General features: G+C 46.9%; 1 protein-coding gene across 1 annotated transcript in view; it reads right to left on the reverse strand.

Annotated features, from left to right (window-relative positions):
- dnah2 (dynein, axonemal, heavy chain 2) overlaps positions 1-25,870 on the reverse strand; it is a 212,076-nt gene that overhangs the window by 130,459 nt on the left and 55,747 nt on the right. The window contains 11 exon segments of the mRNA XM_060035906.1: positions 3,217-3,364; positions 4,813-5,001; positions 6,003-6,132; positions 6,602-6,711; positions 9,158-9,314; positions 11,226-11,372; positions 12,374-12,588; positions 15,802-15,984; positions 17,051-17,180; positions 22,743-22,951; positions 25,775-25,862. Coding sequence (XP_059891889.1) covers positions 3,217-3,364; positions 4,813-5,001; positions 6,003-6,132; positions 6,602-6,711; positions 9,158-9,314; positions 11,226-11,372; positions 12,374-12,588; positions 15,802-15,984; positions 17,051-17,180; positions 22,743-22,951; positions 25,775-25,862 — 1,706 coding nt within the window.

Genomic DNA, 25,870 nt, shown 5'->3' on the forward strand with positions numbered 1-25,870 from the left:
ACGGAGCAAATCTGTCAGGGAGCTGTTGTAAAAATAGCTCCTTCACCGGGCAGAGCTGCTCCATGCAAACCTCAGAAGACCTTATTAATTACTAATGCATGAAAACGATGCATTTTATGCAATTTGTAAAAAGATGAGCCGCCCAATTAGGTTTGGCTTTGAATATGTACTGTCAAAGCATTAGTTTGCAATTAAAACGATGAGCCGACAAATACGTGTACATTTGTTATCAAAATCTGAAAGAGGGGTCTATCAGGGGTTAAATATTTTTACGAGGCACTGTATATCGTTGAGACAAAATCTACAATTAATTTTCACGCGGCAGTACGTTTCTGTGCGACTATCAAACATCTAAATGAATTCAGATTTGGCGGCTAATTGCATCTCAAAGCCTTTCATAACTCTTGGCTTACATGAAAATGAGTTCTGTGTGCTCTTTGCCCTCTTGCTCATGGCGCTGCGGGGGGAACAATTCGCTGAGCTACAAACTTTGCGTCTGTGTTCAGCGCAGGCTCTTGAGCAGTGGTAACCGTTGTCAGTGGGAGATGGGGACCTTAACTCGCTCCCTCTTTAGCTTAGCCTGGGGCTATGTGTAACCTTGTACCATTATTGTGCCATTTTGAAAAGCAAGCCACGCAGTCACAACCTGCATGCTAAACAACGGGGCATACTGAGGGGTTGTATTGCTTCATTAACTCTCTGCCATTGGATTTCATGCTCCTTCAAAGGGGCACCTGCTGTCAATCAAACTCTCATGCATATATGCACACAAACACACACACACACACAGGCAAAGCACAAACAAAGGCACGCTAACACACACAAATGCTCAAGCTCTCTCACTCCCACTCAAACACACACACACACACACACACACACACACACACACACACACACACACACACACACACACACACACACACACACACACACACACACACACACACACACACACACACACACACACACACACACACACACACACACACACACACACACACACACACACACACACACACACACGGGTTTGTACTAGGGATGGGCAAAACGATTCTTTTCCGGGAATCAGTTCTTTCAGTTCTGTTCACTATCACGATTCGTTCGTTTGATTAGTTCGTTTGATTAGTTCGTTAAGTCCGATTACGTCATTTGACAGGGAATCTCACATGTGTCTGGCCCCGCCCCCCCTCCCCCCTTTTGCTTCTAAGTATTGGGTACGCCCACCAATTAAGGCTTTTTCACAGCCTGCCCTACCATAAGGGTAGTGTTGGCGGTCGAAACGCCAGCCGTAATTGAGCTGCGCCAAGCCGCACCGAATCGAACTGCACCGCCCGGGGGAAACGAGGGGGAATAAAACAGAAACGAGAAAAAAGTTTTCAGTCACGGTGCACTCGGAAAACAAAAAAAGCTAATTTCTGTAGCATTGGCCTATACGACGCCGTTCGACCATTTCCATGGTAGGTAAAACAACACTTTATTAAAGCTTGCAATTGTGTTGTAGAACAAAATAAAAAGAAAACATGTAAAGTGCTTGCATGATATTGAAGCCTACAGCGATCGTTAGTTAACTTTTGTGGCGGTGCCTTGTTATTTGTTTACCCATGTGCCATGACAACGCGATTGCTAACAGCTGTAGTACTCCTATTGGCTGAATCTTTGAAAACGTTTTAGACTCACTCAATATAAGGTCGCGGGGAGACGGAGCTCTGTTCGTTTGTATATTTTATTTACATGACCATATTTGAGTTTTATGTTAAAAAAATAAATAATCAAAGAATCAGTTCACTTGTTTTGGAAATCAGTTCTCGTCGTTCACCTTCGGGACTCATTCGTTTGGAACGAATCGTTCGCGACCGACCCATCCCTAGTTTGTACATGTGTTCTAACTGCTGTCCTGGTTAAAACGGTTGGAGAGCTGGAAGGGGTTTTGGCGGGAACATAGGAGTGTGAGAGATTTGAAGGGGATGAAGACAGGGGACGAAGAGCAAAAAGCCTTGTTGTAATAAAGGCATGCTATTGAACCACATTGCATGAGTTTGTCTGTTTTGGTGGGTGGGTTGAGTTTTGTGTATATGCACACACACAAAAATGCTCACACACTGTGCACAACAACACATGAACGCTGAGACACTTCAAACACACAGACAACATTTCATTTGCACTTGTATTTTCTGTGCACGTTGGCCTTTTGAAGCCTGATTCGGTATTGGATTGTCCCCCGCACCGCGGACATCTTAAGCCTCACTGGCGAGCTTGTTCCAATCCAATCGCATTCCGAGATAGTTTGCTGGAGTAGCGTCCAAACTGAGCGAGAGAAACCCCAGCAAGCCAAAAAACGACAGAGCCTCTCCGTCTTCCAGTCAAAAACAAATGCCATGGAGAATAGAAAGGACAGAAAGGATTAAGCTGTGTCTTCCACTTGCATTCGTCCTTTTTGTCCTTTACTCATTGCTCCCTTCATTCAAATAGAACTGTACACCACTTAAAGGGGTCAGATGCAGTGTGAAAGCAGGGCGATGCGAGAGAAAAAGCACCACCCGTCACAGCGCTTTGGAGGATAACCAATAACCTACAAAACAAATGTTCCGCCACCGGGGATGTTATCTGGAAAATGTGTATTCGAATGTGAAAGAAACCATAATCTGTCCCAAAGGAGTTCAGCATTTCACGTCCACATCTGCTATCAACCAGTGGAGACTGATCCACATTTTTGATATTTTTTACAGCATTCTACCTCCGGTCTGTGTTACACCGGATTCAAATAGCATCTTAAATGTGTAAGTGGTCTCAGGGAAAATGTCAAGTAATGTGCCCACTTCTGTCAGACTAATGAACACTTTCTGAGATAGCCCAGCCACTGACCTTCTAATGACATTTAAACACACGCCGTCCCACTTGAGCACATTGTAAACCGTTTTTTAAACCGCTTTTTTCCCCCTTTGTTTTGTTGTTGTTGTTGTTGTTGTTGTTGTTGTTATGGGTGCTGTGTGCGCCAGAACTATTTTGTGTGAAGGACATGTCCAACAGAAAAATAAGAATAAAACCAAAACTGAAATCTCACGATGAAGAAATAAATGATTGATTTAAAAAAGATTGTGTGTCAAGAAAAAAGGGCAAATAGATGTCAATGTTTCAACATTTTCAGGCAACAAAAGTATTGTCATTGTTGTGTGGCCGTGGTCAGAAACGGGTGTATTGTACTGAGCGTGTCCTTACCCAGGATGGCGTGCACAGGCTTGCGCTGCGAGTGCTTGTGGGTGAGGAGGTCGGGCAGCCTCTTGAAGCTGGAGATGGTGTTGATGAGTTGGGGCCCAATGCTGTTCACCACCTGGGCCAACTTCGGTAGCGTGGGGGAGAACTCCACCTGGGAGACATACACGCATGCACATACACCAATAGATGTGAAGCAAGCTTAATTTGTCTCCGACATCAAACATTTACCATTGGCATTGAGATTAATGAGAGGAATCAAGGCTCGACCTCGGGGAGGAAGGCGTCCGTCTAAATCCCTGCCTCCATTTGTGAGAATAAACTGAAATAAACAACAGCCGAGGCTAGAGGACCAAGTGCAATCGCTTCCTCTCTGATGTGTACCATTTACTCTTACATTACTCTCTGATTCTCTTATTAGATAACAATCATTAAAGAGCAAGTAGGGCATAGTCATGTATGTGTGGTCGGGTCGTGTGTGCATGAGAGCGTATGTATGTGTGTATGTGTGTGTGTGTTTGAATGTGTGTCTGTGAGTGGTTCTAATGTATCTACTTGTATGTGTGTGTATTTTTGTGCGTGATTGTGCATATGTGTGTGTGAGTGTAAAGTGAAAAACAAACAGCGTTCAGTGAAGTGAATGAGTTCGCTCAGGGAGATGAACAGTGGGGTTGCAGATGGCTGGGTGGCCAAGGTGGCTCTGGACGAAGGGGCTCCCCTGCTGTCACTCCACCCGGTGTGTGTGTGTGTGTGTGTGTGTGTGTGTGTGTGTGTGTGTGTGTGTGTGTGTGTGTGTGTGTGTGTCTGTGTGTGTGTGTGTGTGTGTGTGTGTGTGTGTGTGTGTGTGTGTGTGTGTGTGTGTGAATGTATGTGTGTCAGCACGTAAGCTGTATCTCACCATGTGAGGAACTCATAGACTGTGGCCATATGTTTTGTGTGTATGTGTGAGTAAGAGAGTAAGTGTCTGTGAATGTGTCTAAAATAACTAGTAAAGTTTGTGTGTGTGTGTGTGTGTGTGTGTGTGTGTGTGTGTGTGTGTGTGTGTGTGTGTGTGTGTGTGTGTGTGTGTGTGTGTGTGTGTGTGTGTGTGCGTGTGTCCTCGATGTTCTCTGTGTGTGAGGTCACCCGTATAATCCCCTCACCAAAAGGCCTTTCATGTCTCTGTACTGGACTCAACAATTTTCCAGAGGGGCAGAATAGTGTCAAATTCAGTGCCCTAAATGATATGTGTGTGTGGCTCATTTTGTATGTGTGTTTTAATGTGTGATTCTATTTTATCAAGAAAAAATTATCAACAATTGTATGTGAATTCTAATCAGCTAGGCACACCTGTGTGTGTGTGGGAGTTTGTGTAGTTATGTGTGAATGTGTATGTTTATTTATGTGCATGCTTGTGTGATTGTGTGTTGAAGTGTTTGTTTGTGTATGCTTTTGTGTCTGCGTGTTTATGTGTGCGTTTGTGTGATGGTGTGGGTGTGAGTTTGTTTCTGTGTGCATGTTTGTGTGAGTGACTGTGAGCTCTCTGTGTCCCTGTGTATATGTGTGCGTGGGTGTATCTATTTGCATTTGTAAACGTCTGGAGGTGTGTGGTGGGTGAGCTACCCTGGCCATGGCTCTGGGCGGGCCCTGCCGCAGTACCACCTGCACCCTGAAGAGGGGGTCGGGCAGGGCCTTGGAGTCCCCGTTGATGGCCTTGGACAGCTCCTGCAGCGACCGCTTGACGGCCAGCCTCAGGGCCTCCTCCACCATGCGGTCCACCCTCTCCATGTAGGTCAGCCAGTACTGCTGGACCTGAGAACACACACACAGACGTTCACAGACCATCCCGGAAACACATTCACGTGGGGACCACGGAGGGGGCCAAGTCATTAGATTCAGCTCCAGACTTACTGCCTGGGTTGGCTAATCCTCTTACAGTCGTCGTCTTGGAGTGCGGGACAAGGGGGAAAATAAATAAAAAAAAGCATGCGATCCTCGATGGCACTGGTGAAGGGGGGGGGGGGAGATTTATCATTCCGGTTATTTCCGCGGCTCTCTGGATCACACTTGAAGCAGCTGGTGAATGCTTTGCTGCTGCGTCTAATGGCTGATGCTGTACTATTACTCATCTGCACCCCCCCCACCTCCACCCACCCCCACCTCCGCCCACCCCAGCAGCCGCCAGAAAGGAAAAACGTTTGATTGGAGATAACTGTAGATAATTTCTCTTTCTCAAAATAAGATGATGGACTCATTTGCATACACATGGCATCAGTGCCCAAAGAAATATAGATAGAGGAAGGGAGACGGAAAGAGGGACAGGGACTGAAGGGAAAAAAAGGGTTTGCCCGAAAAGTTTTTAGACGACAGATGTTTCCGCAGTTTGAGCTTTTATAAAATATATATATTTTTAAGTTACCTCATTTGAATACTTACATCGCCATGCATATATTAATCGTCCTAATAATGACTGCTAGGGTTTCGGGACTAAGCCCACTTCTCACTAGATGTAAATTCTTTCTGGGGGTGGGACATTTGGCAACGGACGTGTTTGCAGCAACGGAACATGACTCAAGACATACGTGACGGCGCTGTAACCACGGCAGAATGACAAAATAACGTATGATAACGTACTAAGTATGAGCTACATAACCAATGAATGTGCGACTTGACAACGACGTGACAAAGACTCGATATCAATCTATATTTGACCTGACAGGGGGATTACAACAACGTAACAAATGTATGTGACATAATGTCAACATAAACTGTTGCCTAACAGGGGGAAAACGTAACAAAGATATTTTATGGACCTCGGCTCCAGCGCTGCGGAAAGTGTCGTACACGCGTGTCATGATGTCCACGATGTCCTGGTGGGCGGTGCACAGCTTCTGCAGCTGGCTCTGCTGGTGGGCCCGCTGGTCGCTCTCGAACTCCAGGTCCCTGGGGGGCACCACAGCCACAACAGCGTTAGTTTGGAGAACGCTCACAACGCTCACAACGGCACTCACCGACGGAGGAAATGAAAGTGCGTTAAAGAAACTGAAAGGATATACATTGTGTTTTTCCCGGGCTTTTTGTTAATCCCAGCATAATAATAATAATAATAATAATAATAATAATAACGTGTTCTTGGTAAAACAGATAAACAGTGTGGCTTGACGTGTTTCGTAGAACGGCCACTTCAAATCACAATATTTGTTTTGCCGTAGAGTTGTGAAACATTTAAATCTGACCTGTTGTTTTTTTGTTCAATTAATATGTGGTGAGTGGTATCCCACTATAAAAAAAAGTTTTTTACTCATAGGCCATAACACAGCTGTTGAAAAACAAGATTAGACTTCCCACAAAGAAGTGGCAGTTGAAATAACTGTTGGTGGGAGTTGTGGTGGTTTAGTTTTGAGCAATGTACCTGTACACAGTCCTGCCGTCTAGTCTGACCAGCAAGGTCTCACTGATCTGCCTGCACAGGGCTGATATGGTCAGGTTGGCTGCCTTGTACTCATTCACTATGGTCTGAACCTGTGGGGGGAGAGAGAGAGAGAGAGAGAGAGAGAGAGAGAGAGAGAGAGAGAGAAGGGCAGGAAGTGGACATTAAGCAGGGAGGACAGGAGGAGAGAAAGCAGAGAACCAGGAGAAGAGCAGGAAAATGGAAACGAGCGGAGAGAGAAAAAAATAAGGAGGGGAGGAGAGGAAGGGAGAGAGGAAAAAGAGAGTAACGTAATGAGGGAAAGGAAGAAGGAAACACATTATGTGGTGACATGAGTACAGCACAGCACCCACGGGTGCATGCTCAGGGTTTGACAGCGCGGTGTCCTCTCTCCCCCGCCAGCCACACACATCTACCTCCTGCTCCCTAGCAGGTTCCCTCCTGTACTCCTATAGCCCTGCTCCTATCTCTCTGTCCTTCCCGCTCCTATATCCGCCTCTCTATCCCCACCAGACTTTCTGCTATGTTCCCGGTTCCCTCTGGTACGGCTATAGCCTCCCTCCTCCCCCTCTGTCCTCTCTCTCAGCCTCCCACCCTCCCTCTCTCTCTCCACCTCTCCCTCCGTCTCTCCCTCCCCCCTGCTGAATGTGCTGACAGGGAGCATCTCCCCACATCAGACAGGAGCTCATTACATAGGGATATCATGGCTCTGACATCTCCCAACCTATCAGCTAGCGGCTCACTGCCCACCACTGACTCCCCCACTCCCTCGCCACCTCCATCCCCGCCGCAGCCCTCCTCTCGTCTCCCCCAGCCTGTATTGCGGCAGACGACCCTGACATCAACGGGCCGTCATACATCCAGTACTTTCCAGTTCAATCTGCAGCAGGGAAGAACCCCCATGTCTCCCTCCATCCCAATCTCTCTCTCTCCCCCTCTCTGTCTCACACACTATCTCTCTCAATCCCAATCTCTCTCTGTTTCTCAGCCTCACACACTGTCCCTCCCCATTCCAATCTCTCTCTCAGTTTCTCTGTCTCACACACTGTCCCTCCCCATTCCAATCTCTCTCTCAGTTTCTCTGTCTCACACACTGTCTCTCTCGATCCCAATCTCTCCGTCCCTCCCTCTCTCACTAAGACTATCTCCCTCTCTCTCTCTCTCTCTCTATCACTATTGCCACTGCCTAATTCCTATGAAGAGTAATTCCGCTCTCACTCAGAATTCCAGATTCTGAGCTTCAATCTGTGGATTTTCTGGGGCTTTCATGGGGATAAGGCTGCGGCGTGCGGCATAAGCCCCTGGGCTCAAGTTTCTAGGTGCGGGCGGGGACAGGGGCATTGGGTCTGGTGGGTGAGTGTGTGGCTGTCCTGAGTCACTTTACATTTCCTTTGCAGATCCATGCTTGTTCTCCTTCCCCAGCTCTGTCCCTCTTTCTCCCTCTGTCCCTCTCTCTCTCTCCCTCCCACCCCCTCTCTCTCTGTATTGGCCTAGCCAGCAGAAAGGTGTTCCTGGCTGGGATGTTGATTTTGGCCTCGGCCCGTCTTCACATGGTCTCCAGACGAGTGTGATTTCGGAGGGCTGAAGGGGTTGAAGGACAGCGAGACTTAGAGTCCATTGGGCAATCCAGGGCAAGCCTTTGGGCTCCAGCTGCCCAAGAACATCCCATCCCCGAAGCCTTCCACTGCTTCTGTTGATCTGGGGGAGGTGGGCTATAACCATGTGATGCAGTGGCCACTGTGGATCCATGTGCCTCTGCTTGGAGTCTTTGTTGTCTAGGCTGTGTGTGTGTGTGTGTGTGTGTAGTTTCACAGTGTTAAGCACCTGCTGGGCTATATGTGTGTGGGTGGGTGTGTGTTTGTTTGTTTTGACTGTGTTTGGTGTCTGCTAGCCTCTGTGTGAAAGGCCATTACCATAAACTTTGCCATTCTCAAGTATACTGCTCCCAGAGAAGCCGTATTAGTGTAGAACTTACAAAACAAGGCATCTGTGCACACACGCATGCACACACACACACACACACACATATGGAAATACCATCTCTTCTGCCTGCAAAAGCAATCAAAACAAATGTTAGCTAGCTATTACTTGACAGTGTCTAAAAAAAAGCATTGGCCTAGCGTCCTTTTTGGGGACCGACTAGCTTTGTGGGGACCGGCGGTGATAGTGTCCCCAAACACTCCATGCATCATGAGGTGGAGGGCAGCCAAGACAGCAGCCAGACGGCCTCCTCCGCGGCCCAGTGCAATTAGCTTCCAGCGGCCACATGGCTACAGGCTCGCAATACACACAAGCTACCCTGGCTGCGGGGTGAAGGAGAGGGCAGGTGCTTGAGTGAGTGGCCCTAACCCTAGATACTTGTTGCATATGATTATGCCCTGTACTTCTGCTACACCCAGACTATTTCCAGTCCGGGACAAAAAAAAGGGAATCTTAAGATATTGTTAGGAACTACAATAAACATAACCTGCATAACAATAAAACCCTTCACTAGGAGTAAGTGTGAATGTTTGTTGCGTGTGTGTGTGTGTGTGTGACCTTGGTGACATGCGTGCAGCACTCGGTGATGAAGAGGTTGGAGGTTCCCTTGGTGGACCACAGAAGCTTTGTCAGGCCTGGCTGAATCTTCTTGTCCAGGAAGCGGATCCGCTCCCGGAACACACCCAGCTCCCCTGGAGACAGAGCCCTGATGATCCTGTCACGCACACACACACACACACACACACACACACACACACACACACACACACACACACACACACACACACACACACACACACACACAGCAGATCAGATCTAAATATTAGTGTGATGTTGTCATTGAGTGAGTATTGTTTCAGTTTAGCATATACATAATCCACAATCCCGCTGTGCATCTGTGCGGTCTTGTGTGTGTGTGTGTGTGTGTGTGTGTGTGTGTGTGTGTGTGTGTGTGTGTGTGTGTGTGTGTGTGTGTGTGTGTGTGTGTGTGTGTGTGTGTGTGTGTGTGTGTGTGTGTGTGTGTGTGTGTGTGTGCATATGTTCCTGTTTCATTGTGTGAGGCTCACCGTCCCTGTTGGCTGTGTTTATATACACACCCTTGAACATAAATGTGGTTTGATTTTTGTCGGGCTATGAGCATTTGCAGAATGCCTCACTGAACCAGCTCTGTGCTAACTCACTGAAGACGTGAGAGCTTGACGTGCATATGTGCACTCGCACAGAAAAAGACACACATTCGCACGTACGTATACACAAACTACACACACATGCACATGAATGTACCACGCCCTTACACTCCCTCTGTTTCTCCCTCTATGTGGGGACTGCAGTTGGACTGCAGCAGAGGCGTGTGTGCAGAGTGGTGTGGGGACCGCAGCCTGTGTAAACACAGGCTTACAGTCCTCTGCTGTCTTTCTTATAGCGTCGGCACTATCCTCGTGCCACGTCTGCCCGTGACACAGGGCTCGTCGGTGCCCACCAGACCCCTCGGAGTGTTTAATCGAGATCGGATCGTCGCCTCTTGGAGACTTTCTCCTGCACGTGTATTTTTTTTTTCCTCATTCATATCACGATTGGTATCTCTGAGATCTGTTTATGAGTTGGACTGCAGAGCCTTCCTTGAGTTCATGCAGAATCTGAGAGAGAAACGACATGATGCCCTGCCTGATACTATTGCAGACTGTATTTACGTTCATGTACGTTGTGTAGAAGTCTTGGTCAATAGACAACAGAAGAACTACTTCATTAAAGGCAATATTTAAGAGAAAGGGCCTTTAAACCTTGTCAGCTCTTTAAAGCCCAACAGAGACATTGTGAAGATAGTACTAAGAATGCTATGTCTGTTTAATCGCACAGGTTTCACATTCCACCCACGAGTAAGATGGATATAACCATGGGGGCCGTCCTCTAAGTACTGCAGCGGTGCCAAACCCCTATAGGATCAATAACTATCAATCTTTATGCATTCCATCTGCATTTAGCCTGCATTGAGCTGAGACCTTATATCAGGTTTTAATGGGAAAATGTCTGAATCAGACGTAGCACATCATGAATGTCATATCATCATTGAAGCTTGGAAGTCGGTTCCATCTTGCCAGGGTTCCCAGAGGACTGTATAAAGAACAGATACTTGGTCTAACAAACGCACAGGTGTTTCACTGCAAACTAGGGCTTTGTATGACTTGCTGTGAATGTGTTTCTATTTACTGCGTTATTGGGAAAGAGTCCAAGAGAACTGATATGAAGAGAAGAGCAGAGAAAAAGAGATAAGGAAAACAATGAAGCCAGGTGAGCACCATCTCTGTGTATGGCTGTGTGTTTGTGTGTTATGTGATGGGCGCATGCATTGAGTGACATGGGGCTCAGGCGGTAGGGCTACTTGGCTGGTAACCGGAAGGTTACTAGTTCGATCCCCGGCTCCTCCTAGCTGAGGTTCGAGGAATCCCTGGGTGAGACATCTCACCATGACGCATTGCATGGTTGACTCCGCCGTCGGTGTGTGAATGTTTGCACGAATCGGTGAATGTGAGGCAACATTGTGAAGCCCTTTGAGTGGCCACTGGTTAGAAAAGCGTGATACAAATGAATTCCATTTGAGCGTGTGCACATGCACACACACACACACCTGTTGTAGTCGCTGACCAGCCGGAGAACACTCTCGCGCAGGGTGCGAAGCTCCTCGCGCCGCTGGTACACCTCCCCCACGTAGTGGGGGATCACCATGCGGAGACTCTCCCAGTACTGGATCTCACTGAACATCTTCAGCAGGCCCCTACACAGGGGAACACACACACACACACACACACACACACACACACGCACAATCAGAATCACAGCCACGCATTACACAGAAGCACACACACACACACATGTACGAAGCATTTACCTATCGCACACACCAAGTGAGACGCACATATACACAAACAGACACACACAAACCCAGTCAATCCGGCGCAAAACTCACACACCCACACACACACACAGCGCGCGGTGAGGGATGAGGACTGTGTGTGTTTAGTCTCCGAGCTCTTGGACTGTATAACGGCATGCGTCTCTGTCAGCCAGAGAGTCTTTATCCGTCTGCCTTGCAGCCTGTGAGCGGTTAAATATGTGACCTGTGAAATATGTGGGAATGAGACGGCGTGTGTGCTCAATAAGCCGTTCTGTGTGCGTGTGTATGTGTTTTGATTGTGCGTGCGCGTGTGTTTGTGTGTATGTGAGCGTGCATAAGTTTGCGTGAATCTCTGTGTCTGATAGAATTACAAGGGTACAACCTTACAACTGCCTTGTGGAGTGTAAACTAAAGCTCATCCAAGCTATACACGGTGCATCTGTAGGTCAAGTGTGTGTACTTAAAGTGCAGGCCTGTGTGTGTACGTCTGTATTTTCTAAGTGTAAGTGTATATGTTAGTATCTCTGTGAGTTATAAGATTGTGTGCCTAAGGCAATTTGAATCGAAAACCATGCTATGCTTATATGGCAGGTCTGTCTATGTGTTTCAGTATTAGTAGGTCAACTCAGATCGGGATGGTGGTCTTGTAACAAGAAGGAGGATAGATAGATCCCCGGCTCCTCCTAGCTGAGTCTCGAGGTGTCCCATGGTTGACTCCGCCGTCAGTGTGAATGTGTGTTTAAACCGTTGTAAATCGCTTTGGATAAAAGCGTCAGCTAAATGCACTTAATGTAAACGCGTGTACGTATGTGTTTGAGTGTGTTGGAGCGTCCATGAACTCTTGAGCGTTTGGCCACCACCACCATGGGAGGGGGACCCACTTGTCGAAGTTGATGTCCAGCATGGTGTTGTCCTGGCGGCAGCGCAGCATGAGGGGCTGCTCTAGCCGCTGGATGCTCTGGCGGTCCACTCCCTGGCTCCAGTCGCTGTAGGTCTTGCGCAGCAGTTCATCCAGGGTCTGCACCAGCTGCCCGTGAGCCAGGCACACCTCCTCGCCACTGCCCGTCTGGCCCACAAAGTGGGCACCCTCCACCAACTGGTTGAAGGGTGGGGGGTTGGAGGAGATGTGAAAGGAGGAGGAAGAGGACGAGGAAGAAGACTTAGGATGGTAATAGGTGCAAGGCTTTAAAGCAAGATGATTTTAATATTAATCATTATTATGAATCATTACCATACATTGGAGTCGTTTCTGTTTTAAAAAAAAAATGTGTGTGTACTAAACACAACGAACACAGTGTTATTGTACCTGCTTCTTACTGCGCTGAACCTATATTGAAAATAAACATTTAAAATAGAAATCTGATGGACATTGAAAATATGAAAATATTGCAAAAATACAGACAGGCAGACAAGTATTGAATGCGCTGTCTACATCCACTGTGGAAATATGTGCGCTTCAAAAGTCCACAACTAGACATAACAAGAGTCTTCTGTCTAAGTAATCTATACTTGATCCTTCCTCATTTCGATTTTTTCCCATCACCTCATCAGCAAATAGTGCGATAACTCCAATATTATTGTATTGGGTTCCTTATTGCTTATCATCACGATAGCACCATTAATTACATAATTATTATGAAGTACTAAGCGCTGTCATTTAATAAATGCAGTTTTTTATCTGCATCGTATCATCTGCATTTTCTAATTATGTTGAGCGATAGTACGTTTGTCGATATTATCTTTTCTTATATACATATATTTAGCTCTTTGCTGCTCATCGTTATGAGGCCGTTAGAGGTGTCAGTGAAATGATGCCACATCATCCAGCCTCTACTAGCGAGACCACAACAGACAGTAAACACTTAAGGACACAAAACTGTTTACTGTGGACACAATAACCGGGAGGGGGATGGCTCATGGTTTTCGCTGCTTTGTTCCAGAGAAAAACAGTATGTCTCTGTGGCTCTTGTTGGATCACAAACAACACACTCCCCTCAATGCCATCTAAAAACCCTCAGCCCACGTGTGGTCAGCTCAAACGGACACGCAGAGAGAGAGTGCCCTACTGCTGGTCATATTCGATACAAAAACGTTTATTTTTATGTTTCTAGTGGTGGAGGGTATGTGTTTTTATCGACGCACGATCGGCGACGTGGGCCGGAAGGATAGCACGGTGGCATGTGTTAAACGTACAGTATACTGTATATGTACTTTTGTATCGGGCTCACACTAGAGTATGTTTATCATTGTGTTCCAGTCACACAAGGCTAATCCCTTATTCAAGGGTGGAATGGGAACAAAATGGAGGGCAGCACCATCATATCTGTGTACAATTAGAGCCCCCCCCGCTGTGTGTCATTTTGCTCTTTGTGTATCCGGATGGCGATAACAATGTTAGACAGGGAGCGAGCCCTCTACTTTTGCCTGCTTGTGTGTGAGTTGATGCATGTTTGTCCGCACGTTTGTCTGTTTCTTTGTGCCTTAGTGTGGGTGTGTGTGAGGGTGAATCTGAATGTTGTGTGTTTGTATGTAACTTCGTATGCGTATGTGCATGGCATGTATGTGTGTTTATGTGGAAGTGTGTGTGCATGGATATTTGTGTGTTTGTGTATGCATGTGTGCGTGTTGGCATACGTGTGTATGTGTGGGTATGCAAGTATGAGTGTGTTAGTCTGTTTGTGTTTGCATGTGTAATTGTGTGTTACTGTGTGTGTGTGTGTGTGTGTGTGTGTGTGTGTGTGTGTGTGTGTGTGTGTGTGTGTGTGTGTGTGTGTGTGTGTGTGTGTGTGTGTGTGTGTGTGTGTGTGTGTGTGTATGTGCCTGTAAGCCTGTGTTAGCATGTGTGTGTGCGTGAGGGTATATGTGTGTGGGTGTGTGTGTGTGTGTGTGTGTGTGCATGTACGTTTTTGTTAGCGTGTGTGAGTGCATGGGTGTGGGCATGTACGTGTTTGTTAGTGTGTGTGTGTGTGTGTGTGTGTGTGTGTGTGTGTGTGTGTGTGTGTGTGTGTGTGTGTGTGTGTGTGTGTGTGTGTGTGTGTTAGAATGGCCTAGGCAGCAAGCAGCAGCAGCTGTGTTTAATAGTGACCTAGCCACCAAGGCCATAGTTGGACCTCCGCCACACCAACAGCACTCTGCTGGAGGGTGTGTGTGTCTGTTGTTTGTTAAGAATATGTGTGTGTGTCTGCGTTGTGTTTGTCACGTGTCTGCATTGTGTTCGTTACGTGAGACAGTGTGTCTGTTTTGTGTTTGTTACGTGTGTGTGTGTGTGTGTGTGTGTGTTTGTGCATGTGTATGTGTGTATTTTTGTGCATGTGTTTGTTGTTACGTAAGTGTGTGTCTTTTGTATCTGGTGTGTGAGGGTCACATCGCGGTCGGAGGAGGGTGATGGTGAGCTTGGACGGACTGTCAGGGCCTCCATACAGTTCATAACCGACCGAAGGCTTGTCCAACTCGAGCATGCCTTTTACCACGAAGACCGAGAGACACAGACACGGAGAACGAGAGAGAAAGAGCGAGAGAGAGCGAGAGAGGCCAGCCTGTCCCTTAGACAACCCCTTGGTCCACTGCAGACCGCCAGCATTCCAGTGTGTACAACTGCTAGTGGGGCTCTGAACCACATCACATGGTGCTCCTCTCTGTTTAGATTTCTCTACCCCCCACTTCCTGTATCTAATCAGGGCGGCTCTGGTATTCCGCTCTGCAGCTGAGAGTTCATGTTCCTGAGGGTAGTGCTGCCTGTCTGTTGGTCCATCTGTCTGTGGCCTCCCTCTATGTGTGTGTGAATGTACCGCTCCACTCTGTTTGTCGGTTTTACTCGGCTCTGCCGGCGGACCATGCAACCACCTGAGCTCCCATTGTTTTCTGCATGTGTGTAGTATGAGAACAAGAAAGACAGGGAAACAAAGTGTGCCTTACCCCTGACGTGTTTTTCAGAAGGGGTTGCTGAGGGGTTGAAGTTTGGATTGAGGTGCACGTCCTCCTTGTTGATTCGTTACAGTCTTGATTTGATTTTAAATAGTGGGTTCCTTAGATAAAAACTGTTCTTATTCTAGCCCCGCAACCAATGGCAGATGTTCCAGAAAATAATAATAAATCTGCTTCGCTGTGGCTAGTTTGGAATGAAAAAACAAACAATAACCAATAAAATATAATCAAATCTATTGATGGTTCTGACTGCAGCTACTGAACCCCTCCCATTGCCCACTCTGGCCAACGGTCCGCTGAGAGGTACTGGCTACTTTTGTCAGTCTGCTCCAGCCCCATATCCGACCCTATCCCAGGCCCCCCTCAGACCCGTTCACGGGCTCACCTCCATGGTGCTCTGGATGCGGCGGCGGAGGCAGTGCACCCAGTGAGCTTGGCCGGCCTTCTGGGGGACATGACTCGCCACCTGGCAGGTCTTCTTGCTCAGGTCGTTTTTGACCAGTTGGAGCTCCTTGTTGATCAGGTCGTACAGCTTCACTGTCATCCTGTCCAAGGTGTGCTTGATGCCCTGCAATGCCAGGGGGAGGACAGGTGAGTGGGATGGACAGGTGAAGTGGACAGGTGTGGTGAGATGGACATGAAAAACAGGAGAGATGGACAGATGTAGTGCGTGGTCAGGGGAGAGGTGATTGACAAGCGGGGTGAATCAAAAGGAGAGGTGACAAAAATAAGTGAAATCAACAGGTGAGGCGGGATGGACAGGGTAGGTGAGATGGACAGGTGAGCTGAAGAACAGATGGGAATGACTGATGGGGGGGAAGGACATAAAAGAGGGGAACTCAATAAAAACTAGGAGGGACTAAAGTGACACTGAGGCAACACACGAGGACAGATTGATGAACTGATGAAGGACGGAGAGGGGAAACAAAGGGGGGCCATGGTGGGTGGGAGGCTTCTGCAACGGCCACGACATGGAACATCTTGCTCATGTGTGTGCGGCTGAGTTTCATCCAAGTGGTGTGTGCACGGCCGGCAGCAAGCTGTACACACACGGACCGGGAGGGCTGAGGCAGCAGGCGAGGGGGCCGGAGGGGGAAGTGTGTTTGGTCTCGGGGGGGAGGCTCAGGAACCAGCCGAGGATGGATAATCTACACATGGAGCCTATTGTGGGAAAAGGAGCCATCGCTCTGTGTGTATTAAAAGCTACAGAACCGGCAGTTCTCCACGGTCCATTTAAGGAGTGTGGGGGGGGGGGTACTATAAAGACTATGGAGTCCCTATTGACTGTCCGTTTCAACTATTGAAGTGTTTACAAATGGACCGGGTCGTGAAGACGTCATGCATGCTTGTGTTGGAGGGGTTTAAACATACTGTTGACGTATTGGTGGGAAGGGAGAAGACGACAGGAGGCTTGTGATGTGTATAGTTGTGTGTAATAAATACCCCAGATAGAGTGGGTTGGTTTCATTGGGTTTTTGTGTGTGTGTGTGTGTGTGTGTGTGTGTGTGTGTGTGTGTGTGTGTGTGTGTGTGTGTGTGTGTGTGTGTGTGTGTGTGTGTGTGTGTGTGTGTGTGTGTGTGTGTGTGTGTGTGTGTGTGTGTGTGTGTGTGCGCTTGTCAGTACGGAGTAAGGACCTCTCGTGCAGACAGGTGCCCGAAGACGTCCAACAGTTGGACTCCTTCCCTCACTGTGTTGACCGTCTCGAAGGCACCGCTGATGACGTTCTGCATCATCACCTCCAGCTGCTTTATGGACGTACGGAACCTATAGATATACATACAGAGCACAGAAACACACACGCACACATACACAAAGACACACTTCAATGAACACGTCAACACACACAATCCCGGGACACAGACACAAACCGCACACAAACAAAAAAAAAAACACCCAAACACACGCGCGAACACACAGCCACCGAAAAAAACAGATAATGATGATTAGCGGAATATAGGAAGTGATTAAATGGATCAAAAGCACACATCTAGGAAAACTGCTGACACACTACACTTACAGACACACACTCCCCCTTGATATAGCTCTCTCTCTCCCTCACACACACACACACACACACACACACACACACACACACACAAGTGCACATACATGCCTGCTTCAGAATACGGGGACGAGGGGTGTATTGATTTGACTAATTTCAATGTGCTGAGTCGCTATGAAACACCTGCCCCATCACGCCGGCGCAGCTGTTTATCTTGGCAACAACATAGCACCCCTGCGACCCCTGCCGCGACCCCAATCCATCATTCACATCAAAGACACACTTTTACCCCCATTTCTTACCCCCGCCACCCCCCCCCCCTTGAGTGAATTGAGGGGGCTGGATCAGTGGGTCGGTGAGATGAACCAATGGGGGGACTAATCACGTGTGTGTGTGCTTACGTTTGTGTGTTCACGCACACGCGCACACCCATGCGTCACATGGTCAAGTCGCCAATCTCTGATGATTCAGATGAGTGGCAAGATGGCCGGCTGCCAGTGGAGTGCTGAATGACAATCTAGGGACAGAGTGCTTGGCGGTCTATGGGGACCCTGGCGTGTCCCGACACTTAGTGAGCGATATACAAGCACACACACACAGACACACACACAAGCACACACACACAAATACACACAGACATACATGCATAAACGCATGGCAATGATAGGTCGTTTATCAAAAAGACACATACTAAGTGTGCATTTAACGTCAAATGGAAAGGAGCGGCTCATCTGCGGCGGTTGTCTAGACAGACCGGTAATCTGATACATTACAACAAGCCTTCGCCGAAACGTCCAGTCATTTCAGAGTAAAAGCCCTTCCCCCTCCTCCCATGTTCTCCATTATCCGTGTCGCGAGCAGGAGGAGGCGGTATAGGATGGCTACGCTGTCATTTTGAAGGCAAGACAAGTTTGGTTTAAACTGCGGCACACGTTCAAGCCAGGGGAAATAGATGGACGGACAGATGCACACAGACAGACAGACACACACACACTCTCACACACACACACACACACACACACAGGCACACATACAAACATACACACATTCTTCAGGGACTTCAGTCCCAAGGTAGCTTTCTTTGCCATCCCAACATAGAAGAAATTGAACTTATTGGCGGGCCAGGTAAAAGTTGTTATGGGGAATATGTGTGTCCCCCATGTGTTTTCTGGAGATGCTCCAGACATTGTTATGACCCAAAGTGGGTCAGCTGTCTAGGATCCAGCAGCAGCAGCAGCAGCAGCTTTTCCACCCCAGAGATCTTACTGTTGAAATACAAGATAACTGAAACAATACGGCCCCACACGGACAATTGCAGAGAACCGGGTAGTTTGCCGACCAACTAAGAAAACTGTAAAAAAAAAAAAGACATCATAAACTGCTGTACGATTAGCAGACAAAATAATAAGATTTGAAGTGATGAAAAGCTCTTAACTTATATAGACATATACAGTATATCATGGGATACATACAGATACATAATATAGGTGGATATATATATATTTTTTTATGGATATAATAGATGATCATATAAATAACTGTTCCCCAGTGGCTGAAACAGAAAGTTGATGCTGTAGGCATAGTATATTAGTATATTGTATATATTGCACAACATTAGTATAGTTTTAGCCTAATTAGTACTGCCTTTTCAAATTACCTCTGTTTATACAGAAAGGCACAACTTTTGTGGAAATGATTGTGCATACATACGCTATATTAGGATTGCCAAGCGTTATATTTGTCTTTAGGCAACAATATGTAGGGTTAGCTAGTTAGCGCTTGAATTGTCAAGTACAAAAAGAAAATCTCATTCCTATCCTAGCCAGCAACGGTGTAGTAATTGTAGCTTCTATCCTAGAAGCATTAGCTAAAAATCTAGCGACAAAATACAATCGGCCCGGCTGGTTGTCTGAGCCATCGTTGAATAAAAATAAAAGATGGCATATTTTAGTCCAGATCTGGAGGGCATGGGGAGGGAAAGAGATGGATTCTCCACCACAAGCCCATTCATCTCCATTACCTCCAGCCTCCACGCTGACTGAACTGTACTGACGACAGCCCAGGAATTATACCCAACTTATCAACACTCTCCCCTCATCTCTTATGGTTATCACACTCCCCAGAACCCCCCCCCTCACTCTTTAGTACTCCCCCTGCGTCTGCTTCCTTCACGGTGCTAGGAAACCATACTGGAGGTAGGCAGGCTGGGGCTGCTCCAGAGGCCTGCCTGTGTGTGCGTGTGTGTGTGCGTGTGCGTGTGCGTGTGTGTGTGTGTGTGTGTGTTTGAGTGTGTGTGTGTGTGTGTGTGTGTGTGTGTGTGTGTGTGTGTGTGTGTGTGTGTGTGTGTGTGTGTGTGTGTGTGTGTGTGTGTGTGTGTGTGTGTGTGAGAGACGTGTGTGTGTGTGTGTGTGTGTGTGTGTGTGTGTGTGTGTGTGTGTGTGTGTGTGTGTGTGTGTGTGTGTGTGTCAGTGGAGGCTTCTCCATTGAGGAGAGGGAGGAAGATCCTCCCTAACATTGTTGAGAATAAAAAATGTAGATTGCCCCGACTATTGTAATGAATTAATGCCCTTAAATATGACTACTTTATTGCCTTTGAATATATAATGTTCGTTTCCCTGGGTAAAGGGACATTAGCACCCCCTATCGCCTATTGACAATTACTTCAGGGAGGAACGTCCTCCCTCCGCCGCCGTTGACTCCCATTCATTTTCCCGAAAGTACTGGTGGCCGGTGGATAACATGGGTTTCAATGGGAGAGAGGAGGAAAATCCTCCTCTGAGTGGGTGGGACCTTAAGGGGTCTGATTCGGGCAAAAATCTATCCGTCTGCGCTATGAACCAATAAGCAGGATCCCTGGATGTTGAGCAGTGTTGCCAGATTGGTCAGATTTCCCACCCAATTGGGCTACTTTTAACCATGTTAGGCTGGAAAAATTATCATTGGGCGGGAAATCTGCCCAATCTGGCAACGCTGTCGATAACAAACCCGGTCTGCATTGCCGCGGTGCTCAGTCTGAGAGACGCAGAGCAAGTGAAATCTGCGATAGCGAGATCCTAAATGCACAATGGAAACATTGGAAACGGAGGACATTGTTAACGTCTTATTACAAAAACCATTCCATTCATTCAGAAAGAGGTAGACCACTTCCCAAAATCAAGGTCATCAGAAGTAATGGCAACGTCAGTGTTGTGAGTGCTACATGGTTTGCTAGGTACGCATGACTTACTGGTAGCATTACAAGCAATTGTAACTGAAAATAAACATAAACATAACATAACTTCAGTCAGTGAGGGCAAAAATAGGCCCAATAATAGGCCCAGATTTTTTTATTTACTTTTACAAATCAATAGTAGGCCTGATTTGACTAATATGCTTTGCATCCTTTCCTTCTCAAATTACAGTGATGCCACTGGTGGCTTTGTATAAATTTTGTTCACATAACTCCCTCCCTGCTATTTTGTAGTTCACCAAAACACCCTGAAACAACTTGAGTCTCACATTCTTATGCCACCATACACCAACAGTGCAAGCAGGCCAATGGCAACCAAGCGCGCAGTCCTTCCTCCCTCACTTTAAAAACCACCAGCCGCCACTGGTGTGTGTGTGTGTGTGTGTGTGTGTGTGTGTGTGTGTGTGTGTGTGTGTGTGTGTACTGGCATCCCATTAACAAAACAGACCCAGGAATGTGGATGTAAAGATGGGCGGGTGGAGGGAAAGGTTGATGGACAGTATGGGAGAACAAATTACAGGTAGATGGATGGATGGGTGGATGGGTGAATGGATGGAAGGACAGATAGATGAACGAGTGAATGGATGGATGGATGGAAGGATGGGTAGATGGATGGATGGATAGGTAGATGGATGGATGGATGGGTAGGTGGATGAATGGTTAGGTGGAAGGATGAATAGATGCATGGTTGAGTGGATGGACTAGTGTGCGGAAGGACCGATAAATGAATCAGTTAATGGATGGAGAAGCAATTAAAACAAACACTTGGTTCTACTGGTAGTAATTCCTTTACATTGCTACATGAAACATATTTTTAGTTGTGGAAATATTTCAGCAATTTCTTCCATACAGTAAATGTGGGAAGATAAAACTGGGCTCTGAGAAGTAATTTTCCAGTGCTGTTCAGTATTATTGTCTCTGCAAAAATACCCCATCCTGTCAAAGTCCCATCTGTCTCTGTTTCTGTCTCTTCCACCACCCCTTTCTCTCTATCTCTCTCTCTCTCTCTCTCTCTCTCTCTCTCTCTCTCTCTCTTTCCCTCTCTCGCTCTCTCTCTCGTTCTCTCTCTCCCTCTCTGTAACCACTGCAGCAAGAAAGTTATAAAGTTATAAAAACAGGTGGTTTGGAGAAGAACAACGGAAAAATATAAATATCTGTTCATCGTCATCATTCACTGAGGCCAGACCTCGGTTTCCTCTGAAACAAACTCTGTCTGCTGCAATATCAAAGACTATAATCTACAAACATCGGTTCACTGTGGGACTCACTGATTTCTACAAAGCTTAGACTCAGACACATGAAGGCAAGAAAGCTGAGGCCTTGTCAGCTTCATACACTCCCAGAACAATCTATTCTGATATGGAAGTGTGTGCTTGAGTATGTGTGTGTTTGTGTGTTTGATTACGTGTGAATGTGTCTGTTATTGTTAGTGTGCGTGTGTGTGCGTGTGTGCGTGTGTGTGTGTGTGTGTGTGTGTGTGTGTGTGTGTGTGTGTGTGTGTGTGTGTGTGTGTGTGTGTGTGTGTGTGTGTGTGTGTGTGTGTGTGTGTGTGTGTGTGTGTGTGTGTGTGTGTGTGTGTGTGTGAGAGGGTAGTTGCACTCAGCACAGAAGAGGGCTTATAGGATGATTAGTTCATTAGGCAGCAGGGGTTAGGTGTACGTCCCTCTATCACTATTAATAATATTATACTTAATTTCCTACGGGAGGTTTGGAACGCTTTAAAGTCTCTTTCGTGACAAGAGACTGTGATTGACAAGCTTTAATTTATGTCAAACCTGGAATGAGGGATCCCTCTTCTGAGTTCCTTCTTGGTTTTATGGACTTTGACCTTGTTCTTAGGGTCTAGGGTTAGGGGCCTGTGAAGCATTTGGAGACTTTAACTGTGACCTGTGAGCTCTTTGAGCAATACAAATACATTTGACCTGAAATGTTTTAAAAATGTTTTTCAATGCGTCTGACTGGTGTGAAGGCTGAACATGGCAACCAACCTTAACCGTTACTCATGGACAATCAGTTGAACTGACCACACACCCACAGACACACACACTAAGCGACCATCCCTGGAAGGTTTGGGCGTGATGCCGCGGTTACTTACCTGTTGTAGTGGTCGTGCCATCCAGAGTTCCTCCAGACGTCCAGGATGCCGTCGCCCATGTCGGCGAGGCCCTGCAGGCTGCGCAGGAAGATGCTCTCGATCTCAAGCAGGCCACGTGCCGTCACGGCCCCATGGGGCTCGGCGAAACACGGCGGCGCCACCTGCTGGCCCTCCTCAAACCGAGCAAACTGCTGCTGGCAGTCACACACCTGAAGGAAAGAGACACAGAGAGAGAGAGAGAGAGAGAGAGAGAGAGAGAGAGAGAGAGAGAGAGAGAGAGAGAGAGAGAGAGAGAGAGAGAGACAGAGACAGAGAGAGAGAGAGAGAGAGACACAGAGAGAGAGAGAGAGAGAGAGAGAGAGAGAGAGGCAGGGGAGAGAGAGAGAGAGAGAGAGAGAGAGAGAGAGAGAGAGAGAGAGAGAGAGAGAGAGAGAGAGAGAGAGGCAGGGGAGAGAAGAGCACAAAGGGACGAAAAAAGATTTGTAAACAATTAGGAATAATAATAATGAATCAATCATATTTCCAGTAGCCGTAATTCGTTGCGACCAGGGAGAGATAATCAAACAATGGGAGGAAACAGAGTGAAGGAAAGATGATGATGTGGACAGAGAGCGAGCAAGCATGTTAAAGACATAGAAGGATGGAGGGAGGGAGAACGTGGTATGGCCAGCAGGAAGAGTATAGAAAGCGCATAAGATAAGGTGGGGAGAATAAACTGCAGTGCGCTGGGGGTTTTAGAAATACTAATGTATTCAAGGTCACGTCCAGTGGATTTATCAAATGGAGGAATCGAAAGGAGTACATGGAGGAACAGGCGAGGGGAGGGTACCTGGCCATGGAGACAGAGACAGAGACAGAGAGAGAGAGACAGAGACGGAGAGACAGAGACGGAGAGAGAGAGACAGAGACGGAGAGAGAGAGACAGAGAGACAGAGAGAGAGAGAGAGAGCGAGAGAGAGACATAGAGATAGAGAGAGACAGAGAGAGAGAGAGAGAGAGAGAGAGAGAGAGACAGAGCGAGAGACAGAGAGAGAGACAGAGACAGAGAGAGACAGAGAGAGAAGGAGCAGAGAAAGAAAACAGAGACAGAGACAGACAGACAGAGAGAGAAATGGGTATAAAGGCGATATAAAAGGTACAGCATCTATGAATGAATCAAATGACGAAGAGAAGATTTGGAGGAGGTAGAGGAGGCGAAGAAGGAGGAGGAGGAGGAGGAGAAAGAGGAGGAGGAGGAGGAGGAGGAGGGGGGGCTGGCTGAGAAAAGGTTAGGCTCAAACATGATAAAGGTCACAGTCCTCGGCGTGTCTGAAAGACGCCATGAAGATGACGCCATGTTTAATTAAAAAGAGGAAGAGGAAGGAGAATAAAGAAAAAAATCGACAGCCATTGCCATTTTGTGATGAAGAAATCGGTGGTTCTGTGTTATGTTTGTGTTTGTGTTTATTTTGTCTGCTCTGCCGCTGAAACCTCTTGTTGCGGAGATGTTCTCCTATCGGAGATTCTTCAGCATTAATTTTCAACCTTTGTTTCACATGCCACCTGTGGCACACCACGATCATTTATATGGCGAATTCAAATGTGTCTTTCACAAAAAGACACATTTCAATAATATCATTTTTATTGATAATGGAAAATAAATATAAAAAAAAATTGGTCGGTAAATCTAGTTTTATGGTTTGTTATTTCGAAAATAGTGCGAACATGATTCTACCATGGGTTTTCCATTGATGATACAAGGTGTTATCCCCAACATTCTGCCATTGTTATGTCTCAACAAGGTTGAACCAACCTGGTCCTCTGGGACATAGCCAGGGCCAGATACCTTATCAAGGCTGAGAGTGCCTCGGTCTACGTGTTATTCATGTATCCCCTTTTTGTATAATACTCGCCCCAACCCTTTGGTTCGACGAGAAGAGGGTTCGACAGCCAAGGAACAAGTCATCAAACGGCTCCTCAATGGGTCCACTATAGATTATTCAACCTAAGTCTGTATCTCGCTGTATTACATCCTGGAATAAACCATCTATTCAACCCTCTGATCCAACCTGTCAAGTTGCTTTGATTTCGACTTCAAGAATTACTACCACGACGAAAAATACACAACGCAGAGTCTGTCCGAACAGTTTAGAAATAAGCTGAAATCTAACAGTGTGCAATTGTGTTTGCAGAATTCTTGCAATATTTCTTGTGTATAAAGGGGGGGAGTGGAGCTCTTTGTTCAGCCACTGCATGTGCATATCTTTGCTTTGAAGGCGCTAAGGTCTTTATGACAATTAAGTCGTACACCTAATGTCAAAAGATTGGGAAACCACTGTTCTGGACAGGGTCAAAGTTGACCTTTGAGAGTGGCGGGAAAGACAGGAAACAGGTAACAGACCACCCTTTAGGCTACCATCACATAAATAAGTAGTGGAAGAAGCGGGGTAAACTAAATGACCTAAATGAGGGTTCTTTCCTACAGAAGGGGACGAGGAAGAAGTGATGTGCATGGAATGTGTGTGGAGGCATACAAGGGCGTAGTAACACGGTGAAATACCATTAGTTAATACTGGTAGTATTTCACAGAGAATAAAACATGAAGGGGAGCCATTACGTTGATAAAAAGCAGAGCCATATTTTAGCAGGACACCAGGTCCCCCGTGTTGAGCATGTAGGAGCACGTCTGTGTGTGGGCATGTGTGCATGTGTGCCTGTGTGTGTGCATGTGTGCGTGCATGTGTGTGCGTGCGTGTGTGTGTGCCTGTGTGTGCCTGTGTGTGCACGCACATGTGTGTGTGTGCATGTTTGTGTGTGAGAGAGGATCTTATACTGTGAAATACAATTAGCAATACTGTAATTTAACTGTGGTCGTTTTTAACAAATAAAAGCCATTAGATAAAAAAAGGCAGACACATGTTTTATCAGTGCACAAGGTTCCCCAGTGTCTCTCTGTGTGTGTGTGTGTGTGTGTGTGTGTGTGTGTGTGTGTGTGTGTGTGTGTGTGTGTGTGTGTGTGTGTGTGTGTGTGTGTGTTTGTGTGTCAAATTTACTTCAATGAGGTCTTTGCACCGCTGAACGAAGGCGTCACTGAGAGCGAAGATGCTTGTCTGGTCCAGGACCCAGCCTCTGGAAGAATACCTGAGGGA

This window comes from Gadus macrocephalus, chromosome 17 (assembly GCF_031168955.1).
Source record: "Gadus macrocephalus chromosome 17, ASM3116895v1".
NCBI lineage: Eukaryota > Metazoa > Chordata > Actinopteri > Gadiformes > Gadidae > Gadus > Gadus macrocephalus.